Below are 24,359 nucleotides of genomic sequence, written 5' to 3' on the forward strand. Positions count from 1 at the left end.
CATAATCTCGCCACACATTGCACAATCGAAATTACGTTTTTTTAACAGGCGCTTATATTACATGGCAGTGAACGCATGACTAACAACCAATAATTCGCTTCTAGATGGGAGAATTTAAACCGAAGTGACAACAATTAGTTGAGTAAATAATCACGAACGGCTCCTTAGTCTTTGACTTTGGAATTCGATTTTTAAGGGTTATGCAAGTACGGAAGTTAATCTTCAGAATGTAAGAGAGCATAATAATAGTAAGAATTGGAAACATTTTATTTTTTTGAGTATCTTGTAAATTGTTCAGTATCTTTATTTATTATTTATTTATTATTTATTTATTATTTATTTATTATTTATTTATTATTTATTTATTATTTATTTATTATTTATTTATTATTTATTTATTATTTATTTATTATTTATTTATTATTTATTTATTATTTATTTATTATTTATTTATTATTTATTTATTATTTATTTATTATTTATTTATTATTTATTTATTATTTATTTATTATTTATTTATTATTTATTTATTATTTATTTATTATTTATTTATTATTTATTTATTATTTATTTATTATGTATTTATTATTTATTTATGTATTTATTTATTTATTTATTTATTTATTTATTTATTTATTTATTTATTTATTTATTTAGTTTAGATTAGTTTGACGGCCACTGTTTTTGTTTACTGTTTTTTTATGGTAATTTCCGTTAGGACGGCGTCAATTTCCTGTAATACCTTAAGGAAGTTTAATTCAATTGGATCTTTTGTTTTCGAGCAATTTGTTGAGTCTTAGTTCTATGATTCTTAAAAAAAAACTGTCGATATATTCATTAACACCTATCAAGCGTTTTAAGCGTTTTATATTCGCGGGATTCGGGATAAGCGTTTTTTATTGTACCATTTCGAAGAGATGCATTACATTTTCATGTTTTTCTGAAGTTCTTAATGTAAAAAAAGAGTAAAGGTTGTTCATGAATTCCTTAAGCAATGTTTAATCTAAATAATAAATATAATGTAAATGAAGCGTTTAGATCAAAATGACTGTTCGGGTAGTTTTAGTGTAAATGCATGAGAAACAATGCAAAAAATGATTGTTTTGGTTTGTTTAAATATACTGCACTACTTTACTTTAAATTTTACCGTTAATGGACTAATTTATTGTTTTTTTAAATTAACTTTCTTCTTTGTACAAAAAAAATTAAAAAAGGTAGCAATATGGCCCGGCCGTTTCCCATGAATAAAAAAAATAAAAAAGGCATACTAAGTATAATGCAATGTGAAAAAATAGTTGAATAGAACTGAACTTAGTAAAAACAAAAAAACGGTGTTTAAAAAAAAAACTTTTCAGTCAGTTCCGGATATTGGCAGAAATCTCTACAAATAGCACGTCACACAAAACTTGACCTAACATGTTTGCGATACGAACCGGAACGTTGGATCGCTTAAAATTCTAATAACAAGAAATGGTATGTCGTCCCATGCAGATGCAACACTCACATGCAGATGCAATGTGATTTCAGGAAGTACGACGAAAACGCTAAGATGAAAAACCAAAAGTGTAAGAACCGCCATCGCACACAAGTAGAAGTGCTGCTGAAAAACGAGGCAACACGGAGCAAAAACCCAAATGCAAAAGCGATTAAAGTGAACATACCAATGCGGAAGTTACAGCGAAGGAGAAAAACATCCGCACCAAGCGAACAGACGCCGGTAAGACGCCTTAGCTCGTCACGGCTAAACGGTGTCGCGCGCGTTGTGAATTCTGTCGTTGAAATGAAAACGACGTTCGGCACACACTTGGCACACAGCGTTTCGGTGTTTCCGTTTGTTTGTATTTTTCCCCCACCTATCATCCCTTTCGCACACTTGCCACAAGCCGCATCTTGCCGTGTGAATGAAAATCACAGTCTTTCGTACCGGCAGTAAGATGTCGAACCGCCCCGAGGAAGTTAACGACATCGTTCTCGTTTGGATTGGGCGGTAGGGATGGGTTTTCATTTCCGGTACCATCTTGTGTTTTTCGCCCGTTAGCCATCCAATAAGGAATGGATGATAGTGTACGAAATGAATAGCGTCGAAAAAGGGGCTGGGAAGTGCCCGGGGAAAGGGACATCGGTGTGAAAGGAGAATTTCAATCTGCATTTAAGTTACATGTGCATGTTGCCTTTTCCTTTCGCACGAAGCAACTTCCTACCATAGCACACGCGAACGCTTATCGTTTTTCCCCACTGAACTAGTTTTCCTAGTCCTTCGTCCGCTTGACACCAGCGCGCTCCTGTCATCCGTACTTTTTCCCAATCGCATTTGGGTTCCGCTTCTGGGTTTGGCTTTCCTTTTCATCGCACGCGGTATGGAGTGAACTACTAATGATGCTGGCGATATGTGAGAATGTAGAAATTAGGGCAATATTTCACTGTGCTCCAGTCGGGGACGATGCGATGCTGGGCAGCCCGCTTGAAACAGCAGGTCGATTTTATTCTTGGGGTAGGTTCTGGCTGCGTGTCTAAGTGTTGAAATCACGGTTGATTCCGTGCCTTCGTGCAGGAACTTTGGGTGCAAACGAGTACGATCGCAACAACCAGTCAAGTGCCGTTGGAGGGTGGGGGTGGATGGCACTCGAGAGGCTGTCGAGTGTTATAAAAAGGGTGTCTTGCTGGTGATTGGACGCATCACCTCCAAAACGGGAAGGAAAAATAAAAATGATACGCCATTATGAAATGAGTTCCAAAGTAAATTACTGCAAGTAAATTGTAAATTACATTGACAAAATTCAGATAATATTACACAAATCATAAGAATAAGGATCAACTCTGTTACCAGCAGAACTACCGGAACTGCCATTTTGAATGGAACGTTTCATTTTCATCAAATTATTTTTTGCGGTTAAACAATTCTGAAGAAGCTGGTGCATAATTTTTCAATATCTTTGCCCCTGAACGAATATCACAAACTATTCAAAAATAATTCAGTTCTTCGAAATTGTTTGTGCAGTAATCACAAAAATTACTAAAGACACTTAGTAGCTGTAGTGTTGAAGAAATAAAAGTAAAAGTAATTGTACTATATCAAATAAATAACTAAATAACTCGTAAATAACTTTACGAGTTTTTTCGACAGCTTGTAAGTAAGACTTTTTTCAGGAAGTAAAAGTTGTGAAGTGTGTGAAACCAAATTTAAAAAAAATCATGTAAAATGTTTTATAGCAACTCAACCAGAAAACAAAAAACAAAATCCCAAAAAATTAATGCCACAGCCTGCATTCAACAAACCGAAACTTAAACAAAGCTTCAAATGACAATGCTAGTAAAGTGGGATAAAAAATGGCCCCACCGGTTCCTGCGGGCGCACGGCGCATTTTACGGTCCCGCACGGTGCGCCAACGCCAGTAAATAGTGCTGCATTCCACCGGCACGTTGACACTAAGTAATACCATGCAAAACATCTTGTAGGTACAGCAAATAATCATAATAAAAAAAAACCCCTCACCGCACGCGTCTCAAGTCACGACGCAAGCAGGGCCGACCATGCACGCAGTCTGCCTTTCCGTAAAAGAGCAATAGTGCAGGAAAGTGTCCACTAACGATGCGCTTGCATCATATGCGCCTTTCGGATGGAGTGCAAACGAGCGACACCGATAGGCGCGTGCCGCATTGTATCATGGTCGGACACTTGCGGCGCCTCGTCCGTGTCGATGCACTTTTGTGCAACAGCGTGTCCGCGCTGTTCGGCGGTTTGTTTGCCCTGGCCCGAGCGTTTTCTTCTTCGCTCATCAGCTCTTGAGTGCGGTAAACGATGCAACGTACGCGCGCGTACCGAAAGGCTGCGGTCGTACGAGAGGACAACAGAAATAATTAATATCATAATCGGTGTGTGGTCAGGACAGAAGACTTGGGCCGGAGACACGATGCAAGGATGGCGAATGTGTGCAGACCAACGGGTTTCACGGGCGGATCGGGTAATGAATGGTGCAACGATGCAAGCTAGCGACGGCTATGCAACTGTGAGCTCGATTTCGAACGGTCACGGTTTGTTGGTTGGTTGCCGTGTATTTTCGGCCAAAAGGTACTTTATTCATTCTTGATGAATCATTTTCCCTTTTTTTGCGAATTTGTCACAGGTGAGGTGCGGAGATATATCGCTACGTTAAGCACTCTTTTGCTGTAGAAGATGTATTTGATGTTTACATTAAAACTCAACTGAACGAAATTAACATTAATAAAAATCTCGCGAAACATTTCTGTGTTTTTTCTTCTTCTCATGTTTGGTGTTTATTTGAAAATCATTTCACGCTTTGTGCATTTATTAACACTCGTGTTGTGTTAATTTGACCACAAAGGTGCAATGTATTTGTAGATTTTTTTAAAACACTGCACATCGGTCACAATCGTAATATTTGCATCGGTCTAAAATTTTGTTTTTACTTTTATAAAGAAAATTTTAAAAAAAATCTTTTTTTACTTAAATCCAGTTTAAAAGCTAATGTTCTGCTTACTACAGTGCGTAATATAACCATAAAGCTACTTGTTATAAGTAACAACGCTTCGTTGTGTGTATTAGGATGTTCGATGACAGATCGGACAAATGTTTATAACTGATTAAGGCCAACGCGATCATGTTGATAAAATTTTTATAGAATTATTTCTATTGAAACAAGATTTAATTATTCTACATGGTATTATTTTCAACCTGATTAGAAAATATGAAATGTTGCGCATACAAAATTGTAATACACCTTTAAAGGCATAATTTTTTACATTTTATCAAATTATAATTTAAAAAATAATCATTTGTTTCGCTTATTCTCGAATAAATAACGAACCTCTAGACTTCATTAAAAATCAATAAAAATTTACGCAACATACACTAAGTTAAAATCATATAAGCAAGCAACTACGAAAGTCTAAAAAAAAAAAGATTAATGATAAAAATGATAATGAAAGATGAAGTCATATTGTAATATTCAAAACGATTATAAGAATGAATTTATTATTACAAAAATATATCTAAGAAAGAATTATAATGTGTATGGCATAGTTGCTCTATTTATCTAAAGAATATCCTCTATAATAATTACCCTCTATAAGCTCGTATGAGATATGTTGGTTCAATCTTTGCAAATAATGTACGCTGTTAAAAAAAGAAACTATAACCTTCAACTTGAAATAAACAACAGTATATACGATACCCGATCACACCAATAAACAAGACAACTTACGTAATGCTGCTGCAATCTGGTTTTTGCAATCACATTAACAAGGTAGTTTTAGTTGAAGAAAAAGGAGAGAGAAAAAATATTCATAAATATAAAATCAACTCTAACCGTCCAGGTGCTCTAAGCATCAACGCCTTCGTGTCTCTGTGAATGCAATTGCATTCTTCCACACTACGATGTATTTGTTTAGTGATTGCTCGTTTTGCTCTGGTTTTTGTTGTTGTTTGGTCCCTTTGCTAAACATTATCTACCCCGAAAAGGGCCAAACGTGTAGGAAAAAACCGTAAAAAAAAATACACCAACCATCTCCAATCGGAGATTGAACGAATATTAAATATTCATCAATAACACGATATTTATAATACGCTTCGGGGTTCCGAAGCACGCCGACATACCAGACGGTGGAGTAAATATTTAAATTACGTCTTTCAGGATTTTTGCCTCCACTCCGTTTCGTCTCTCTCTCCCTCTCCGTCTGTGGTTTTTTTTTCTTATCCACAACCGTCCGACCAGACAGACGGTGTTAAAAACAGCCAGGCGTACCGTAATATCCGATAACGGCTGGAATGCAATAGGACCGGACGGGAGACAAGGTTCAGACACACGTTCCGTTGGGTGGGGATTGATGGGGTGAGGTTTAACGCCAAAGTCAAAGCCACGAAGAAGCGGGAAAAAATAAATCCGGAATGCCGAAAATGTGCCGTCTTCGGGGGATGGGGAAGTACACACCCCGGATACAAGAAAGAGGGGAAATTGGTGCAGAAAAACAAACAACAAATACGCAACACGGGTACACGGACCGTCGGGAAAAGCGCTCCGAAAAGGTGTATTAAAGTCGCCGTCCCAAAATGTCTAGATAGGACGGGACTGGCCCAGACCACCGTCGGTTGAAACGTGGTGCGTACGTAACCTTCACCCAGACGAGTGACCGTGAAATCATCCACATCATCATCATCGTCATCATCGTCCTGTTCGTCCTCCCTTCCACACAATGTGTCTTGTGGCAAACATTGTCTGGGAAAAAGTGGCGCGGATTTTGGGGTTTTCGTTTTTCGGGTTTTTCTCGCCCAACCCTCACTGGGGCAGGATTTCATCCCCATTGTTTCCCTTAATTCCGCGACAGTCAGTGACGTACCTCACGTGTTCCAGTTGCCCGCGTAGTGTAATTGTATTAGCCCTGAACCATACCCTCCCAACGCATTTCCCGGGGATTGACGGGCGACTGTCATCGTCAGTGCCGGTATCGTCACAACCACCCTGACACCTTACCAGCCACCGGATTTCCTGGCGTAGTCTTTTTTTTGCTTCTCTTGCGTCCACTAAGAGTGCTTGAAATACGCAAAAAAGAAGATAAAGTAAATATGTCCGGGAATTTTATGGCATCAGGCGGTTGAGAATCTCGAAATATTTTTGCCTACCCTTACATACATAAAGCAGCACTGTTTTTTTTTGTTTCATGTCTTTTTGGAAGGTAAATCCTTCTCGAAGAGCTTTTCGTTTGGTGGGGCGCACCTTGACGAAGGAACGAAGATAAAAGAAAATGTAAAATAAAAAACAAAAGAAATTACGTATGCGAGACAAAACGGAGGACCTCACCGATGGGATTCCTCGAGTGAGCCAGATTTTCCCATTCAACGCTTTCCCGGTTGGGGCCAATTTTTACAACCGGCTTTTCCACGGCAGGTGGCTCAGAAAGGAGGTAAGAAAATCCATGTAAAAACTAAACCAAAATAAAAAAACCAACCGTCTGTACATCAGTCTGGGTCGTCTGTCGTACCGCTTTTTTGTCTCTAGCTTAAGGGTAGGTGTTTCCACACGCATTACGACATCATTTTGGGGCCAATTTTTAACCGCTACGGTTTAATTCACTTAACGCACAGTTCAGCTTAATCCCGGTTCAGACAGATGACAAAAGCTGTATTTTAATAATGTCGCACCTAAGCCTGAGGGATAAAAGCATCATAATAACCGATTGTTGTTGTTGTTGCTTTTTTCTTCCGTTAGTAGCTAAATTAATCGAGTTAACCATCAATCGGAGCTTAAGTGTTAATCCTTCCAGGTAAGCCACGTTTACAATGGTTCACCATTTCGAAGCGGTTAATAGGTGGCACATGGACGATACTGTGCTAAAATGTGCTTCAAACAACTCCGATATCGTCAGCCATTCGTTGCTTTTCATGAACCAATTTTGATGTCCTTGTGGTATTCGTGTGCTTTGGTGTATTGCGTTCCGAGGATTTATTTGCAAGATAGCCATAAAATACAAGAGGTATAAATTCGAGTGCAAGAAAAAGTGGCACATTGATGGAAGTTAGAAGCTGGAAGAACCGGACCCGGTTTGGATGGATCAGACTGGCTGTTTTAAATATTTAGCCTGAGGCTGATGGTGACATTTGGACCGAAAAGAATCAATTTCATAGCAATGGAAGTGATTTATTAGAAATTGGTTGGCTGATTGAAAGATTTGCCACGACGTTCGACTTTTTTCTGGGTTAAATTTACTGTCACAACCTTGCTTTTGTACAAGCCGAAATCAATTCAAAATATAAAACCTCAACATTAGACCAATGTGGTCGAACGCAAGAACATTGAATACGGAAAATTGCAAATGTTTAAGCATTTTTTTAAAAGAAGTGAGGACGAAATTGCTGTTCGTTCAGAACGTGCCGAAGGAGATTGTCTAGACTCTAGAGCTTGGGATTCCATTTAGGTTTCAATTTATTGGAGCAGAAAATCTCAACCGGATGGTCCTAATAAACGAAACTCGGGAAGTTGAGGTCCGAAGATCTCGCCAAACGTGAGTATATCGACATGCTTTTTTCGGAAATACTTTGACTTCATTGAAGATTAAAACGTTGTCCTACTACAGCACAAACTCCCAAAACATGTCACCTTAATGTGAAGACTATGGACTCGACTATGGACCAAGTGTATGTATTTATTGGACAACCAATTAACTATTAACCATTCTCAATACTTATTTTTCACTGCCATAAAATTTGTCCACACTGACGGTTTAATCCAAGAGAGTACACCTTGCGAATGTAAAATATTATATCCCTAATGATCCAGATGGGCAGTCCTGGCAGCCCTGGACGTCACATTATAGTTCAGCGAAGGTGCATCCAATGGTTACATGCTATAATTTCCCATGTTTGCTAGGGCTGGTCTAACGCCGTTGAGACCACAATATCATTCAAGCTTACAAAGATTATCGGTAGAGTATATGGTAAGGGCGCCGGTCTTACAAGACAGGTCCGAGTATCAAATCCCTTCCTGACTGTTCTCCCGTAGCAAGAACTGACTTTCCGGCAATAAATAACACAACGAAAAATTTCCACAAAAAATGTTTTTTGGCCAAATCATCTACTCAAAAACAAATAATTTCTTGTTGCTGTGTTACCACAACCAGTGCCCCGAGTAAGAGTTGAAAGGAAGAATATACTTACTAATAAGCAACACCTTACCAGGCTCTTCAGCGTAAATAAGTAAACAAGAAAAATTCAGGAAACCAACAAAAAAAAGTTTCAAACATAAGTATGAAGATAGACCTGTTAGACCAGTCGGTCCAAAACCGTACCGGTATGGGGCCAACTTTTTTTGTTGTTGCCTACTCTCATACAGAGTTCCTCCCTACCGAGTTCAATCCCTACCGAGCCATCGTCTAAAGAGTGTACTTCAACTCTTCCCTCTTCCCGACTGTCCAAACACTTTGCCGAGCGGGTTGCTTTTTGGGCTGTACGCGGGTGAAAGGCCGCCACTTGACATGTTGACAATCTGCTGGTTGATCTGCATTTAACCTAGTTACATAGGTGCACCACGACGCATGACGCTAGCTCATCCACTTCCACTACGGGACGGGGTACGCGAACAGGCATGATGGATGATGCCATTAAACTTCCGACTCCCGAGCAACGAGTTGGCCTATATTTGTTACCATCGTCACCAGCACACACCAAACCAGATTCAAAGAGCTGGAAAGACGTTCCAACAGGTACATCACACAGGAATGCACATTTTTGGCACATTTGGCCGCGGTGGGAATGGTGTGCCCTGTGCAGTTGGATGGTAATTTTAAAATAGTTTCAAATATTTTGCTGGCTTATTATAGCGTGGAGGGTAATGAGCCGTAAGGGGTGTTGCCATAAATTAAATTCATGCAGAGTGGGAATACGATAGCTCTTTGAACATTTTGAACTGAGTTTATTTTGTTCTTCATAGGGCTTAGTAAATATTGTATACTCAGTTGGGGCAAAAAAAAAATATTTAAAATGTAAAATTAAAAATAAAAATGATTCATGTACAAATTATTTTTAAAATAAAAAACCTCTACACATTTGCCAATATAATTTTTAGCTAACTCTAGGTCCAACGGTCAGCTTCCATCTCTCAACCAACACGGTACACGACGGTCCATTGCATAATGCTCCAGGGTACGGCACGACCCTCAACCGTTAAGGTTGCGCAAATCGCGCAGAAACATTTACGCTTCTCCTTCGGGGAAGGTAGTTGCAGCATTTGCAATTTGCTTTCTTTTTGTTTACGGCTTAAAAGATCAACGCAACGGTGCGCGCGTGCGACTCTCGGCCGGCTACGGGTGTGCGCGTCCGGCGCGCCAGTTTGATGGTGGTTAAAAATTATCTACCAGCCAGCATCTAAATATGCTGCCGTCGCGGCAGTAATTTGTGTTCGCGGTCCTTTTCGATCCATCCTCATTTGCGGCCAGCATCTGACACTGGAGGCCGAAGGAAAGCGTAAAGTTCTCGACGCAGAAGCTCAGGGAAAAACTACTCAAAGCCATCTGATTGCAGGTTTTGTTGAGGTATGGAGGTTTTTTTATGGCCTATTGAACGGATAAGCTGACGCCACTTTATACAAGTTCGATGATCTTTTACTTCCCTTGCGAAGTGCTGTGGTGAAGAAGAAATGCTGGCTGGAAGATTGTTGCATATTGATGGTCGATCGGATGTGTAAAAAATCGTCGTTTTTTCTCTATTTCCTCATATGTTGATTGTTTAGGTAAATCAACAGAAAGGAACAGCTTCGCATAAATACAGTTTTCAAGGACAGAATGGAAAATAGATACACAGTTGACCTTTCTGAAGGCGATCCTCACTGAGATTGATGGAATGTTAATGCATTGCATTTGAATAAGCGAAACATTATTTAAATGAAGAAAAACCCAAGGTGACAGTGGCTTATTACAAAAAAGAATATTAAAAATTAAATGTTAAAACGCTTACAATGAAATGCCGCTTCAGTGGATGACAAAATAAAATATTGACGCTAAATCATAAACTAATTACTATTAAAGTATTGTTATTAAAATGTTTACAATCAAATAATTTATTTATATAACTAGTTGTGAAATTTGGGAACCAATTGTTAAATTTTTACTCCAAAGCTATTTGTGAAATGTAAAAATGAAATTTAATAGATCAATTGAAAATATTTATTATAGTTTATAATTAAAAGTAAAGAATATTTTGTTTAGTTATGAAGTATTTTTTTTAGATTTAGGTTAACATTTAAGAAAAAGGTGAAATTTATTTTTCTACGTTTTTTCCAAAAAAAAAAAATATAAATATGCTTGAGTCTTTTGTAATGTTGATTAATACTACTTTTTTTGTCTCTTTTACGATGACTTTTGAAAGATGTTATGAACAGATTGTACTTTTTGATAAAAATGTATTTGGTAATAATACTGAATAATTTTAAAGATCTTAATATTGTAATCAAAAGAAACGAGAATTTTAGGAAAGGTTCCACATATGACTGGAAAATTTCATACCCGGCTTTTTATGCCTGAAACCCCTGTAAAATGTAGCTAAACATCTGCGTATAGTGATGTTTTTGAAAGAACAAGAATTTATTTTTAATACGATCACTTTTTGCATCAGGTAAGGTATAACTGATGTAATAATATCAAAACACTAACGAAACATTCGTTTAATCCACCCTATTCGATTCAGTCAGATTCGAGTGTACATCATCTTCCCTGCTCGGCGCCATTGCACAACTGCACAACCAGAGCGGAAGCGCACTGACAGTCAAAACCATTGCCCTTGTGTAAATGTGCAGGCGTTGGCGAACATTTGGCCATTCGGTTCAAGGTTTGAAATGCGAATGGAACCATCCCGTCACCGACGGTTTTGCCCGATGCGGTCTTCCACCAATCCCACTGCACAGTAAGTGAACCCACTCTCAACCACATCCAGCATCCAGTTACTGCCAAAAACGTAATCCTACCGGTCACCTTACCGGTGCGTTTCGCCAGTTCGCGTGGGCCTTGAACATTTGTCAGCAATTTGTCGCTGCCATGTCGCAAGCCGATCGACACGGGACGCGCGCAATTGCAGTTCACTTTAAAGTAAACACTAGCAAAGCGAAACGATCGATGTCCAGGCACACGAGTGTCGAAGGCGGTAGGCGAACGGTACGGCCGTAAGCCGTAACAAGAGCACCCAGTGTTTGGCACAGTGTCAAGGTCGCCGGTGATTACACTCCATCGGAACACTGAGTGGCCATGGTTCGGGGCTCAATGGTTCGCTTGCGTTGGGCAAACGCAAACATCCAACGGGCACCCGGGGGCTTCCCATAGCCGACGAGAAACGACGGCAGCAAGGAAACGGGGCTAAATACAGCGCCGGGTGTGGGCAGGCAGACAAGAACGTACCAGGACATCGCCTTAGGCCACATGTACCATCCAACGTGCACAGCTGTCAGTTTTTGTATGGAGCGCTGTTTGCTTAGGCTGCCAAAACTACGCTGAAAAGGGATCTTCTGGTTTGAGCTTAGATTGCTTATGCTCTAAAAATAAGCATTATTGCAATTGGCCAACGTACAAGTAATTGCAGCGGATGCAGCTGCTTTTTGCCGTATGCGTGTATGACCGGCAGAGAGACCATCGGGCAGGTATTTTTGTGAAGCTCCTCCATTACTTGTACGTGGTTGTAGCGTTGGACATGGAAAGTAAACAATGTTTTGGCCTTGAATAAAAAAAATGGATTCAAAACGTTGTTAGGATGTCACATCGAGATTAGTTTGGATGAGTTTTTTGCCATTTTTTTGTTCGTTAACAAATGGAAAAGCGTAAAATAACGTCAATCTTACAATAGCTATTAAAATATACAAATTAAAAATAAAACTAACTTAAACCTAAAAAAGTAATAACATGAAACAAATGTTTTTGGCGTAATTAGAAAATTTTCGAGAAAATCATAATCTTCTCTTCAATTCTCAACTACTGACATTATAAGTGATCGTTGACAGTTACATAGGGTTCTCCTGTACTCAAACACAGCGTCTTGATGTATGTGGTGCTATTATAAGAACCTGTGAACCTGTCCAGATTCTCATTTAAAGAGAATTATTATTTGTTAACTGTAAGTATAATTTTTCATTTCGATAAAGGGCTATTTTAACAATTAATGGACACTTTAATTCATTAGTTGTTGAAATAATCCTGGACTTAAATGCAAAAGTCTATTCACAGTTAAAAATTAGGTATTGATTGATATTGATCCTGTATTAAAAAAGGATTTTAATATTTCACTAAGAATTTAAGAGTTATTAATATATTTTGGAAATATGTACACATCGGTATCTTCTATTGTGAAATAAAACAAATGCATTCCAAAATAAACCTCAAACGAAATTTCGTCCTTTACAAACCAATGAGAAGTGGAACTAATTATCATTATGTTTTGTAATACCTACTTAACAAAAGCTGGAAACTGGAAATATAACTCCATACTGTAGCCTAAGCTTAAAAATGGAATATTATCTAAACCAGCAGAACCTCTATTATGAGCTCATCAATACAAGGGAATTCGCATATACTGGTTGTACTTAATTTTAATCTCCAATAAGGTAAGTTGTCGTTTTAGAAATACGTGCTGGGTCTTTCGGAATATTTCATAAATATCCCAAAGTTCTCACAAACTCTTCCGGATATTCGTTTGTTTTATCTTTGTAGAATACTTTAACTTATCTTAGGAAGTATATCTACAAAACTAAAATTATTTATAAACAAAATTAAAATGCTCTTCAAAATACATTTTATTTACTGAAATTCCAAAAATTTGGCCTCGTGCATATAACGATCGCTTTTGGATTATTTTAACTTTTTTGTTGAACAAATAAACAAATGAAACGAATATACTACTTTATGTTGTTTTAAATTTGAAGAATACCCAATTTTTTACTCCAAACATAAAATAAAGATAGTTGTGTAACAAACGCGTTACGTTTTTCTGTTCCCATCCCAATGCCTGTAGTCTGTAGTGGCAAGGAAAACAAAAAAAAAAAAACAGTGTTTGCTAGTTTGTGCAAATGTTTCCATATTACATCGTATGTAAAAAAAGAAACATGACACAACATGATGGACGGTCTGGCCATGGTCCCACGCGATCAAAGCCCTCTTCGAACGAATCAATTTTGCATCCCTCGATCGATCGAATGACGAATGCAGCAAAAATTAATTAATCTTCGATCGACACCAAGCCTTAGGTGCAGTAAAAACAAACGCATACGAAAAAAGCACAAACGCCTCTAACGGCCAACAGTCTTACTTTGCACCTTCCAGTGCACAGTCGCTCGGGTTCTGGAATGCAAACTGCAAGTGCAGTTGTGTCTGTTTGCCAAAGCTCGCAAACGCACCCCTATCGCTAACGCCGACGAAAACCCATAAATCAAAGTTGCGTCTCGTAGGGGTTTTGCCACTCGACTAAATGCGCCACTCTGCGTGAGCCTTACGGCAGAAAAAGGGTCGAGTTGAAGAATAGGACTTCGGTAACCTTTTGCCGAGATGAAACAAAATGGCGGCCGTGTGGAGAAAATTACTTTCGCGACCTACCGACCAGGCTCTCTAATTGATCACAAATGAAGGGAGATTTTTTTTTATTCCCCAATGAATATAGTAAAGCCTGAAAGCAGATAAATTACCTTCACTATGGTCAATAACGGCAATTAGCAGCATAATCAGCAGCGTCAGCTTCGCCGTCACGTCGAGGGTCGGAAACATTTTGCCACCGGCCACCGCCACACAACGACCCACCGGCCGGTCACTGTACGGGACGGAGCGGGCGGTTAGTGTGGGCGCCATCGAGGCAGGCGCACGGTGCGCTGGTGGTGAGATCGGTGCATGGCCGCTGCCGGAACCGCTGCCGGATTTTCGCTGCACTTCGGCCGATTGGATGCTCATTGTTTGCTGGGACCGATTTGAGGAAGCGCATCTTTCGTCGCGAATCACTGCCGGCCGCGCAACCGACACTGCAGCTGCATTTGCGGTTGTTCGATGCGTGTGCGGTGACACTTTGCTTACAACAGTTGCAGTTACACTTACATCGGTTCACGCACTACCGTTGTGTTGATTGGAAATTGTTGTGTTGAAACATTAATCTGAAAATGAAGGAATTATATAGTTTTTATAATTACTTTTGGAAAGGTAACATCATTAAACGTAAAAATTAAGGAAAATAACAAAAAAAAACATTATGGTAATTAGTTTTAGTTTCCCATGTAAGAGAAAAAATACAGATTCAGAAAGATTAATGAAAAATCTATAAAAAAATATCAATTTCTTAAAAATAAATAGACAAAAATAAAATCATCATATTTTAACATATTGCAATGCAGAAGACAAAAATAAAAAGGAAAAAATTAAACCAATTAATAAAAATAATAGAATTGGAACATTTAGTGATATGACAGATTTCATGCACTACAGGTGCGATCGTCGTTTATATACAATAGCTTTACAGTACACATGTTTTAAAATATCAGAGAATTTGATTAAAATATAAAGTTTAAAAGTAAAAAAAAATATTTACTTTTCTTAAAGACATACTGCTAATCTTAATTCTGCTAATTTGCTTCATTCGCAGTCTGTTTTTTGATGTTTTAATGTAATTTGAACAATTGTTTAGGCACATTTGTTCGATTTCTACATTAATGTTTTCCATCTTTTCAAGCATTCAGTTTTCTGCTTCTTATTGTTGAGCAGCATGCATTAATTTACATAAAAAAACTCAAATGGAGTGATGCAACGACTCACTTCTAAGAAGGCATTAGATGAAAACGTTAAATAGCTCAGTACTGTATCGTTGCACATGAATTGTCTTTAGCGATAGTGTGTCAAGGTGTTCGCAATCTACCTGTTCTGTTGAAGAATAGTAACGTTTTTATTTTCAATTGCAAACAGTAGCATGCAATGAAAACCTTTTTATAGAACTAGCCTTTTTTGGCAATTTCATTGTTGCAATAGCAAGCGTTGAACGTCATAACATTGGTACATGCAAAAAAGGCCATAATAATGGAAGAGAAATCAGCATAAAATGCTAGGAGAAAAGAAAATATTTGTTTTTGTTGCACCTCATATTCATCTGTTTTTATTTTATTTTACTTTTTCCTTTTTTACTAGTTTTACTGCTCTGTTCGTCGGTATGATTTGCAAGCCTTTTTAAACTTTTGAATACAAAATATCTCCTCAATAGTGCAAAAGTGTCATAAACAATCGCTAACATGTTATGCTACAGGGTATCGCACAGCTTTTTGCCCCAGGATAAAATCATTTCGTAAGAAAATATTTATTTGCGGTATCATATTCGGCGACATTCCTCGTGTTAAATTATTGAATATAAACCACCAATGTTTCAATGTACCGGCACCGAGTTTGGCTAAAAATAAGTCACGCAGCCGAAACACAATTCGCGCTGCAGCGTGCCACGGTGGTTGACAAGTGTGTTAATAAGCGACAATACAGCGCCCTGCTCGAACGTTTCAGCGCTACCATAAATCATTTCACTGCCGTGCAGGTTTTTTGCCGAAGGTGTCCATGTAGCTGGGTACCGTAAACGTTCGCGAGTTCCTTACGTATTCACCGGCATCTCCGGGGTTTTTGCGTAGGTTTGTAACGGATCGTACTGCTTTAGTGCATCGTAAGTGCAGTTTTACGATCAAAGGTTGTGAATATTGCAACGTGTTACATTCTTACTGTGCAATCATTGAAAACTTTTGTACCGAGAGTGGCTAACAGGATAAGCAAACTGTGAGAATCCGTGTCGTTGATGCAGGTGTAATTGCTCCGGAAATCGATTTGTTCAATCAACCTATTTACCTCAATTAATAATCTTTGTTATTTTTGTAAGCATTTGTGGGACGGATCATGAAAAACAATTCGTAAAATGATATATTCTTAAACGTTCAATGGTATGCAAATGTAACAGAAATGTGCCATAAATTCAATAAGCGTGACGTCTAACGATGAAACATGAATATCAATGATTTGGTTGCAATAAAATCTCTCAATACGATGCATGCTTTTTGGGGGATAAATGTGGATAGATGAAATTGAAATTTTAACCAGAAATTATTCATACTTGTAACACGTTTTTATTTTATTTATAGGCAAAATGGTGACAAATTTCTGGTTGAAAATCTTTTTGTTAGCCCAATATGAAAGCCATTTTATCATTAATGAAAAACTTCATAAATCGACTACAAGTATTTAAATGTTCTATGAAAAATATTATTCATAGACCAATGACCGAACTTTTGAAGTCGTCGAAAACATAGCTCATCTTGTGTCACAGGTCAGCACCGACAACAACATTGAGGTTAAGCTATGCTTTAGGGTGCTGGCTGCCAACCGATCTTCCCGTCGCAACTATCGAAGCTCAGATTATATAGATCTGAGTATATTTGGAGCGAAAATAAAGGAGCTGCTATTAGAATCGCCACGCTCCGGTGGGCTGGTTATGTCACGCGAATGTCTCCGGATGACCCAGCTTTTCGGTCGTCCACAAGAATAAAGAAAGCCCTAGAATAGTAGGGATAATGAAGACCGCAAAGTTGTTCCTTTTAAAAAATAAAAAACTGCCTTTTTTGAGCATCTACGTGTATATCGCTCCTTAACAGGGAAGAGGAAGGAAAGAAAGCTTAAGGTATTGCCGAGAACGATGATTTCTATTTACTACAGCAAGTATAGTGTAGAGTAGTAAATTCCCGATGAACTCTACTCTACTCTACATCCCCTGTAATAGTTGTCCTTGGGGATTTTCTTACTCTACAAGGAGCATAACATATAACATAGTAGTAGCCACCAGGTAGCCCCGTCACCAGTTTACGGAAGATGATTCCACGATCTCCAATTATTTTTGGAAATCTGTCAATCATAATAAAAAAAAGAGTTTTGTTGGAGATGCTAATTTGAGTAGCAAAATACACTAAATGGTAGATCACCATTCTCAGGCATATGGATACGTTGTTGATACAGAGCTTCCCCCCATTATTCGGGAAGTTTCCAGGATATGATATGCCCTGAGCCACGATTCTCAGACATTCCACTTCAGTAACGTACGGAACAAAAATCTAAAACATTAAAGTATTACATTTAGTCATAACACTGAATAAAAAATTAGTTGAAATTATAAAAAAAACAACATTGACGCCAACTTAAATAATTTCTACTTCAAATGCATTCATATGCCTGGAAAGGAATTTGATCAACAACAAAAAGAAAAAGAAAAAAACAACATTCGATTAATGTAATCCGATCCTCGATCAAGGAACGGTTTTTTTTTTATTCATGTGGTAATTTTTTTTATTTTTTCCCTCTTCTATTGCGATGCACTTTTGTTAGAAATATTTTTCTAAGGAACTCTTTCTATTCCCGAATTGTTTTTTTTTGTTGCAGGCCAAATTAGTTTAAAAAAGTTGGTTCATTCCATTCCTTCATACCGATCGTACTCATTCATTGTAAGCTTCCTTTCCTGCGGGAGTAACGACGTACGATCGCTTGTTTACAACCGGTGCGATACGGCTTAGCCTGTAATCTAATACACGCCATGCACGTGAAAGAAAACGCGAACGATGGAAGTAAACAAAATAAACCCATGGTTCCGAAATGTGAATACCAGTGTGAGCGGGTGTACGCGCGCGCACTGCAATTGCACCCGATCCGACACCGGCTAAGCGGCTGGAAATTGGTTTTGACGAGCCCGGAATGTGTGTGCCGGTGTGCCATCTATGGCGGGCCTATGTTTTGGTTTAATTTAGTTTTTTATTCTCTTCTTCTTCTCTCTTTGCCTTTGGTACGAATGTGTGCGTTACGGCAAGTATGGTCGGAAGAATGGCTCCCCAGAATGGGGACAAAAACAAAACGGCGCGGAACGGTCTCGTAATCCAGAAACCTACATTTGTGTGTTTTGCCGTACATGTTTTTGCAACCAATTTGCCTGCGTTCTAACGATGCTATTGCGCCATGTATGGTATGGCTGGCGTGATCAATGGCGGTGTGTTTTAGGTGAGCCAAAAAAGCGTTTACAACAACATTTTGCTCGTTTAATTTTTTTTTTTGTGTCATCGGGATGGAGTTGGAGCTAAGAGGAATACCGTATAAGGTATTTATTACGAAAATGAAAATTAATATTAAAAAAAATTGTTTACAGAACTTTTTATAATAAAAAATACACAAAGAATATTTCCAATATTTAAAATCATTTTTAAATTGAATAAATGCTCCCGAATGCGTGTTGTTAAAACAAGACGTTGTTAGTTTGTATCGGTAAGAAATAAAAGTAATAAAAATAAATTACTTAGTCGTTAAAAATTAACGACCAAGTACAAGTGATTTAAACTCTGGAAACAAAACAAAAATACAGTGCAAAGTAAGGCAAAGTTTGTCGACCATGTACCACAGTATCATGTCCCAAAAGAAAAAAAAAACGCAAGTCCTCTTCAAAAACCCGTACCACCCTCCCTCCGACCCCTCCACCTACCCCCAACTCCTTCGAACCCTCCGATGCCGATGGGTAGCGATACGAGAGTAAAGTGCAAACGCAAAAGACGACGACGATGGCATCGACGACAGCCGGGCTAAACATCCAAAACAGCGTAACCAGCGTTTGATGGCGGCGCAACCCGACCACAACTGCACAACTGCAACTTGCAATTCAATTAAAAACTTCAATCAAACTGAATGCATTTTTGACAAGATCGGGTCGCGTAAAAAAACCGTCCTTGCCTGACTGACCGACTCGTACGTACGACGATCGTTACACCGCAAATATGCAAAAATGCAGCCAACGGTTACAGTTTCGGAGTCGACATGGCGCATGATTGATACAGTTTTATGGCTTAAATAAGTTGTTTTATCTAAGCGACGATAAAGGCGTACGGACTTGGTTGTGGGATAGCTTTTTAAACGATTATAATTTATCTGCTGCACTTAGCAATTGCTTTCGAGGGTTTTTTTCTCTTCCTTTGGAGCACCAAAAGAAGCAGAAAAATAAAATCCATTTCGTTGTAACTCAATCTGTATAAAGTGTGCTTATTTTTAGGACAGAAATCAAATGAAGCATAAATTATTATTTGCACAGACACTCACTCATCAGAAGCAATATTTTACGCTCGTCGCACATTTTTCCAACAACAACAAAAACACACACACACACACATCCCACGGATCAACCAATGGGAGAATTATATTAATACCGTTTTGCCTACATTCCTTGCCACGTGCGATTTTTTTTGTTTTCATTCGTTCCTTAGTGTTGCTCATTTCCTGCTCACACAGCATGATCCATGAGAAATCATATCTGAAAAGCGCATCTACTTGTGTTTGTTGTTCTTTTTTTTCCCCCATCCCAGATTGTCTCCTTGGAATGCGCAGCATTCGCGATCATTCCTTGCGCCATCGTTGTCAAGCTGCAAAAAAAATGCACCAACCAAAGTAAGTTGGGAATGCAAAACCAAAGCAAGCATTTAAAGGTAAGAGAATTCAAACAATAAATAAAGAAAAAAAACGTACAACAAGTATGAGTTTAATAAAAAAAAAAAGACAAATCCACATCCCGAACCACAATTCGAAATGGAACGAACGGGAGGAACAGGAAAATGGTTCACATATTTATAAATAACAGCATAATTCTCCACCCATCCCGAGTTGGACATCTGATCTAGCGTTCGCTGCCGGAATGTCACCAGATGTCGGACCATGTTGCCCTAACCTACGCAACGTGATGGGGGACATCGTTTTTTTGTTGTTGTTGTTTTTGTTTTTGGGAATTGATTCGCAAACGGAGACGCAACTGAAATAGTTACTTTCGATATAATTCCTCAAATAATGACAGCAGGAGACAAAATAAACATTTGTTTCTAATTATGCCGTTCTGCAAAAATGGTTTTCATTTTTTTTTGTTGAGTAAAACCTGTTTTTTTTTTTGCGCGATTAAATCAAACACTAGAATTCTTCACGCACTATACGCAGGGTGAATGAACCCTTTTTTCGCTACTCTAGTCCACATGAATGTTTGGCATCCGAAGATGGCTGCGAGTGGCTTCTTTACTAATGAAGAACACGAAACGCACGCACATACGGAGTTTTGAGCAATCTTTGACCAAATAGCAGTGAAACAGCATTAAAAAGACACAAGAAGACACCGTCGATAACACACATATGTACCACAGGTTGAGAGGGTTTAAAGCAACCCCTTTCCTGCGTTGGGTCTTGTCAGTCGTACAGGCTTTTTCGGCTGCTTAAGCCAAATGGAATGGGCCTGATGCGCCACATGTGCGCTAGACACTTGTTAATAGTTTTTCTCTTCCCTTTTTTGCGTTCGCACAACAAAATGGGTGTGTGTGTATTTTTTTAACTATTCGTTTATGTTTATGAGGCTAATGTATCCACCAAACAGAAAACCTCTCTGTTCGCACCGCAGTGTCTTCTCGACGGGCATCATGGCAACAAGCAGTGCAAAAACAAGTGTTAGACTTCGCAAGCCTACAAAGGCACAAAAAACCCGTCTTAATGCCTTAAAAAGAACAAGAAACTAACAAACAGACATGTAAAAAATAATAAAAAAAACTCCCCAAAAAAAACACCAAAAAAACAAAAAGAAGTATCCGATCAGCAAACAAATGTAACCGCATGTTGACGGTCGAGTGCGATGCGTTCCTGTTCACAAACACAATGGGCCACTGCTGAGATGGCAATGTTACAATGTTCTTCACTGCGTATGCACAAAAAAAATCGTCAAAACTGAGAAATGATAAATATGCTGAAATTGCACATACGACCGAGCTGGCATGGGTTTTTGGAGGACGCGGTACTGTTGTTATCATTAGCCTTTTAATGTCCACCCACCAGTTTACTATAGCAGGGAAGGCGGTGGGTCGGCAGGGGGAGGAGGCGGGAAGGAAAAACTTGACATTAATTTAGGGTAAATGCGAGCATAACAAACACGTAAACCGGTATGAAATTGTTGAAAAACGATTTAAAAAAGCACTGCTTAACAACATTCCACGATTCGTTGGAAAAATCAAACGAAAACATTAAATTAACAACAATGAAACGCAAAAAAATGTATACTAAGTTTGTTGCCAACAGTTGTAGGGTTTTTGTTCCAATTTCTTAGTTTTGCTTAATTTTGTTGTCTGTTTTGTTATTGGAAGTGACCAAATTTAAAGATTTTTCTTATGTTCTATTTTTTGTTTTTAAATTCACAAAAAAATAAACAATTGAACAATAATGCGTGACGTATCAACCAAGCAAGTTTTCGATAGAATGGCGAGTGTGAAACATTTCGGTTATCAGAGTAGGCTTCGTTTTTTTTCACCACCATTCTGGCAGCGAAATAAAAACCCTAATTTAATGGAAGTCTTATTTTTAATCAGTAATCAAAAAACACTAACCTGTACGAGTAAAATAATTAGTTTTTAATGATGTTCTTCTTTTTTTTAGATGCACTAAAAAAATACAACCACTTTCACTCACAAATCACCTGATATTAAACTTCACCACGAACAATCTGTTACACGACACACTGCCTGGACAGCTGGGCGAACTGAACGCTCAACGCAAACAGCACGCGAGCAAAAGATGGAACTGCCTTTAAGAACCCAAAATGTTGTAACACTGCACCATGCTTTTGTTTATTTTTTCATTCACACTCTCCCTAGGATTGATTGCAGCAGACGCGTTTTTGCTTCGTCTTCTCGTGGTAGCACGTGGTTTTTATTTCCGATTGGCAAAAAACAACCCCAGTAGGCCTGTGTGTGCTATGGGGTAAAAAGGCTTCTCCACGGGTTTACCACGTCACGATCGGTGACACATTAACACGTCGATAGTCGATTCATTTTACGGGCACTTTGTCCGGTACGTTCTGGTACGTTGCGAGCACGCGACATGTAGCAAACGCACACGCGAAACGCTAGTCGATCAAGCAAAGTTCATACACATTACAAATAAAAACAACATCCAAACACGGCTGAAGATCGGAATCAAATTTTTTGGACCAAAGTAACACGAAAGCAAAAAAAAAATAAAATAAAACAATATCCAACACAAAACACAAAACCACTTGTATGTACACTCGAAATGAAACGAAGAACCAACGTAATAAGCGAAGACAATGTTCGCAGTCGCAAGATTTTTCCGTCCAAACGGGCGTATAATATCTTTCCCTGTGCGTGTGTGTGTGTGTATTATTTTTTTGTTTTACGAGAAAAAAGGTAAACGCGTGGAACCGTAGAATAAAGATGTGGTCTCGTGGCGCGCGAGATTAACACACGAACGGTCGAGGAAAAACTGTGCGATTACTGCCAGGGCCAGCGCGCTAAAAGAATCAACAGTGCCGACTGCCGCTTCTGCCCTTGCTGCACTCGCGCCGCACAACAAACCAAACCGTCCGAAACCGAAGCCACCCACCCCGGCTCCCCCTGTTCGCTTGTTTCCGTACCGAGGGTTGGTTTCGCTCACTTCACGGTGCGTCTGTCCTTTTGGCCTGTGGCTCCCGAGTCACTGCTGAGATCTTTCCTTCCCGATCGCACAGGCTCGCGAGCACTCGCTACCATTTACTTCCCTTTTGTTGCTGTTGCGTGTATGTTCTGGTGCTAGCACTCCCCACCTACCACTAGCATAAAAAAAAACCCATCCACAACTGGGATGCAGGTGTGTGTGGGAATGCACTCTCGCAAATAGGGGAGGTTTGGGGTGAGTTTGGTTTCGACTGCCTGGCCGGTGCGTTGGTGAGTGTCGCCGAACCCAAAACCCGAACAACTAATCCGAAGTAAATGCGTGCGAAGACGATTTAGCTGCTACAGTGGATGAGTTTCGTGTAGAACTGTTCGTACGGATAGAAGATAGAAAACGGTACAAACAAGATTTTGCATCGCCTATTATGTTAGAATTTTTGTACAATTGAACAACTTTGCGGACAGTGGTTTTTTGCTCGGTATGCAATAACACTAGAGTAGAAAGTTTTTTTTTATTGGTGATTAGGTACTTTATAAGCTATTAAGCAGAGTTTTTTTTGAGTCCGTGCTGTAGTACAAATATACGACACCATTTTCATACGTAAACTACGATAGAGTTGATTTCCCCCAAAAATAATCCTTCCCCTATAGATTGTATGCCCCGATATGAAGTCGTCCCATTTTTTAAAGGATTTTTTTAATTGAAACAAAATGGCAGGCAATTAATTTTAAATATTTAGCGAAAGTTGTTTACTTTGTTATAGATTTATAGGCTCCAAAAATAGACTGTTTTAGTTTAGTTTTTTTCTAAAACGAATTCTTCGTGCTCATGCTCTTGGCATAACGACCTCTAAGGTAATGTCGGCCATTTTTGGCTTACTAGACTTATTTTTACCACGTAGCCAGATAGTCAGTCCTTGCTACGACGGGACGGTTCGAATGGGATTTGATCCTGTCGTGTAGAACCGGCGCCATTTACCACATATACAACCCCTAAAAGCAATTATCTGTTTTTTTAAAGAATTATTTAGAATTTTTTTTTTTGAAAAATAATTCTTTACCGAGAATATTCGAAACCAGTTCTGTTTTTACAAAAATAAATAAATTCATTTCATATTCAATATATTAATGCACATCACCTAATGTTAAGGTTCACACTGCAGTACTCATCAGCTGACCGCACGTTGTGCGTCGCGCTGTTTTGAGTGACGACCCGAAGCGGACTTACTATACACCAGGCCACTCAGTTAGACGAAGTTGCATATCGCTCACAGGTAATCGTCGGCAGGATCGTCTGGATGCTGCAACGAGAGAGCGCCAAATTGGTTATCCAGCTTCCGCTCGGAATAAAAAAAGGTGCGTAGATCGATTGATCGATGATTG

General features: G+C 38.8%; 2 protein-coding genes across 2 annotated transcripts in view; both read right to left on the reverse strand.

Annotated features, from left to right (window-relative positions):
• The window catches only part of LOC125772044 (uncharacterized), a 72,702-nt gene extending 49,052 nt beyond the window's left edge, over positions 1-23,650 (reverse strand). Inside the window, exons 1-2 of the mRNA XM_049443367.1 lie at positions 21,915-23,650; positions 14,166-14,621 (exon numbers count right to left, since the gene is read on the reverse strand). Coding sequence (XP_049299324.1) covers positions 14,166-14,424 — 259 coding nt within the window. The 5' untranslated portion in view covers positions 14,425-14,621; positions 21,915-23,650. The remainder of the gene's footprint in view (positions 1-14,165; positions 14,622-21,914) is intronic.
• The window catches only part of LOC125772037 (bifunctional heparan sulfate N-deacetylase/N-sulfotransferase), a 670,071-nt gene that overhangs the window by 302,098 nt on the left and 343,614 nt on the right, over positions 1-24,359 (reverse strand). The window lies entirely within an intron of this gene.

The sequence above is a fragment of the Anopheles funestus genome, chromosome 3RL (assembly GCF_943734845.2).
Source record: "Anopheles funestus chromosome 3RL, idAnoFuneDA-416_04, whole genome shotgun sequence".
Lineage (NCBI taxonomy): Eukaryota > Metazoa > Arthropoda > Insecta > Diptera > Culicidae > Anopheles > Anopheles funestus.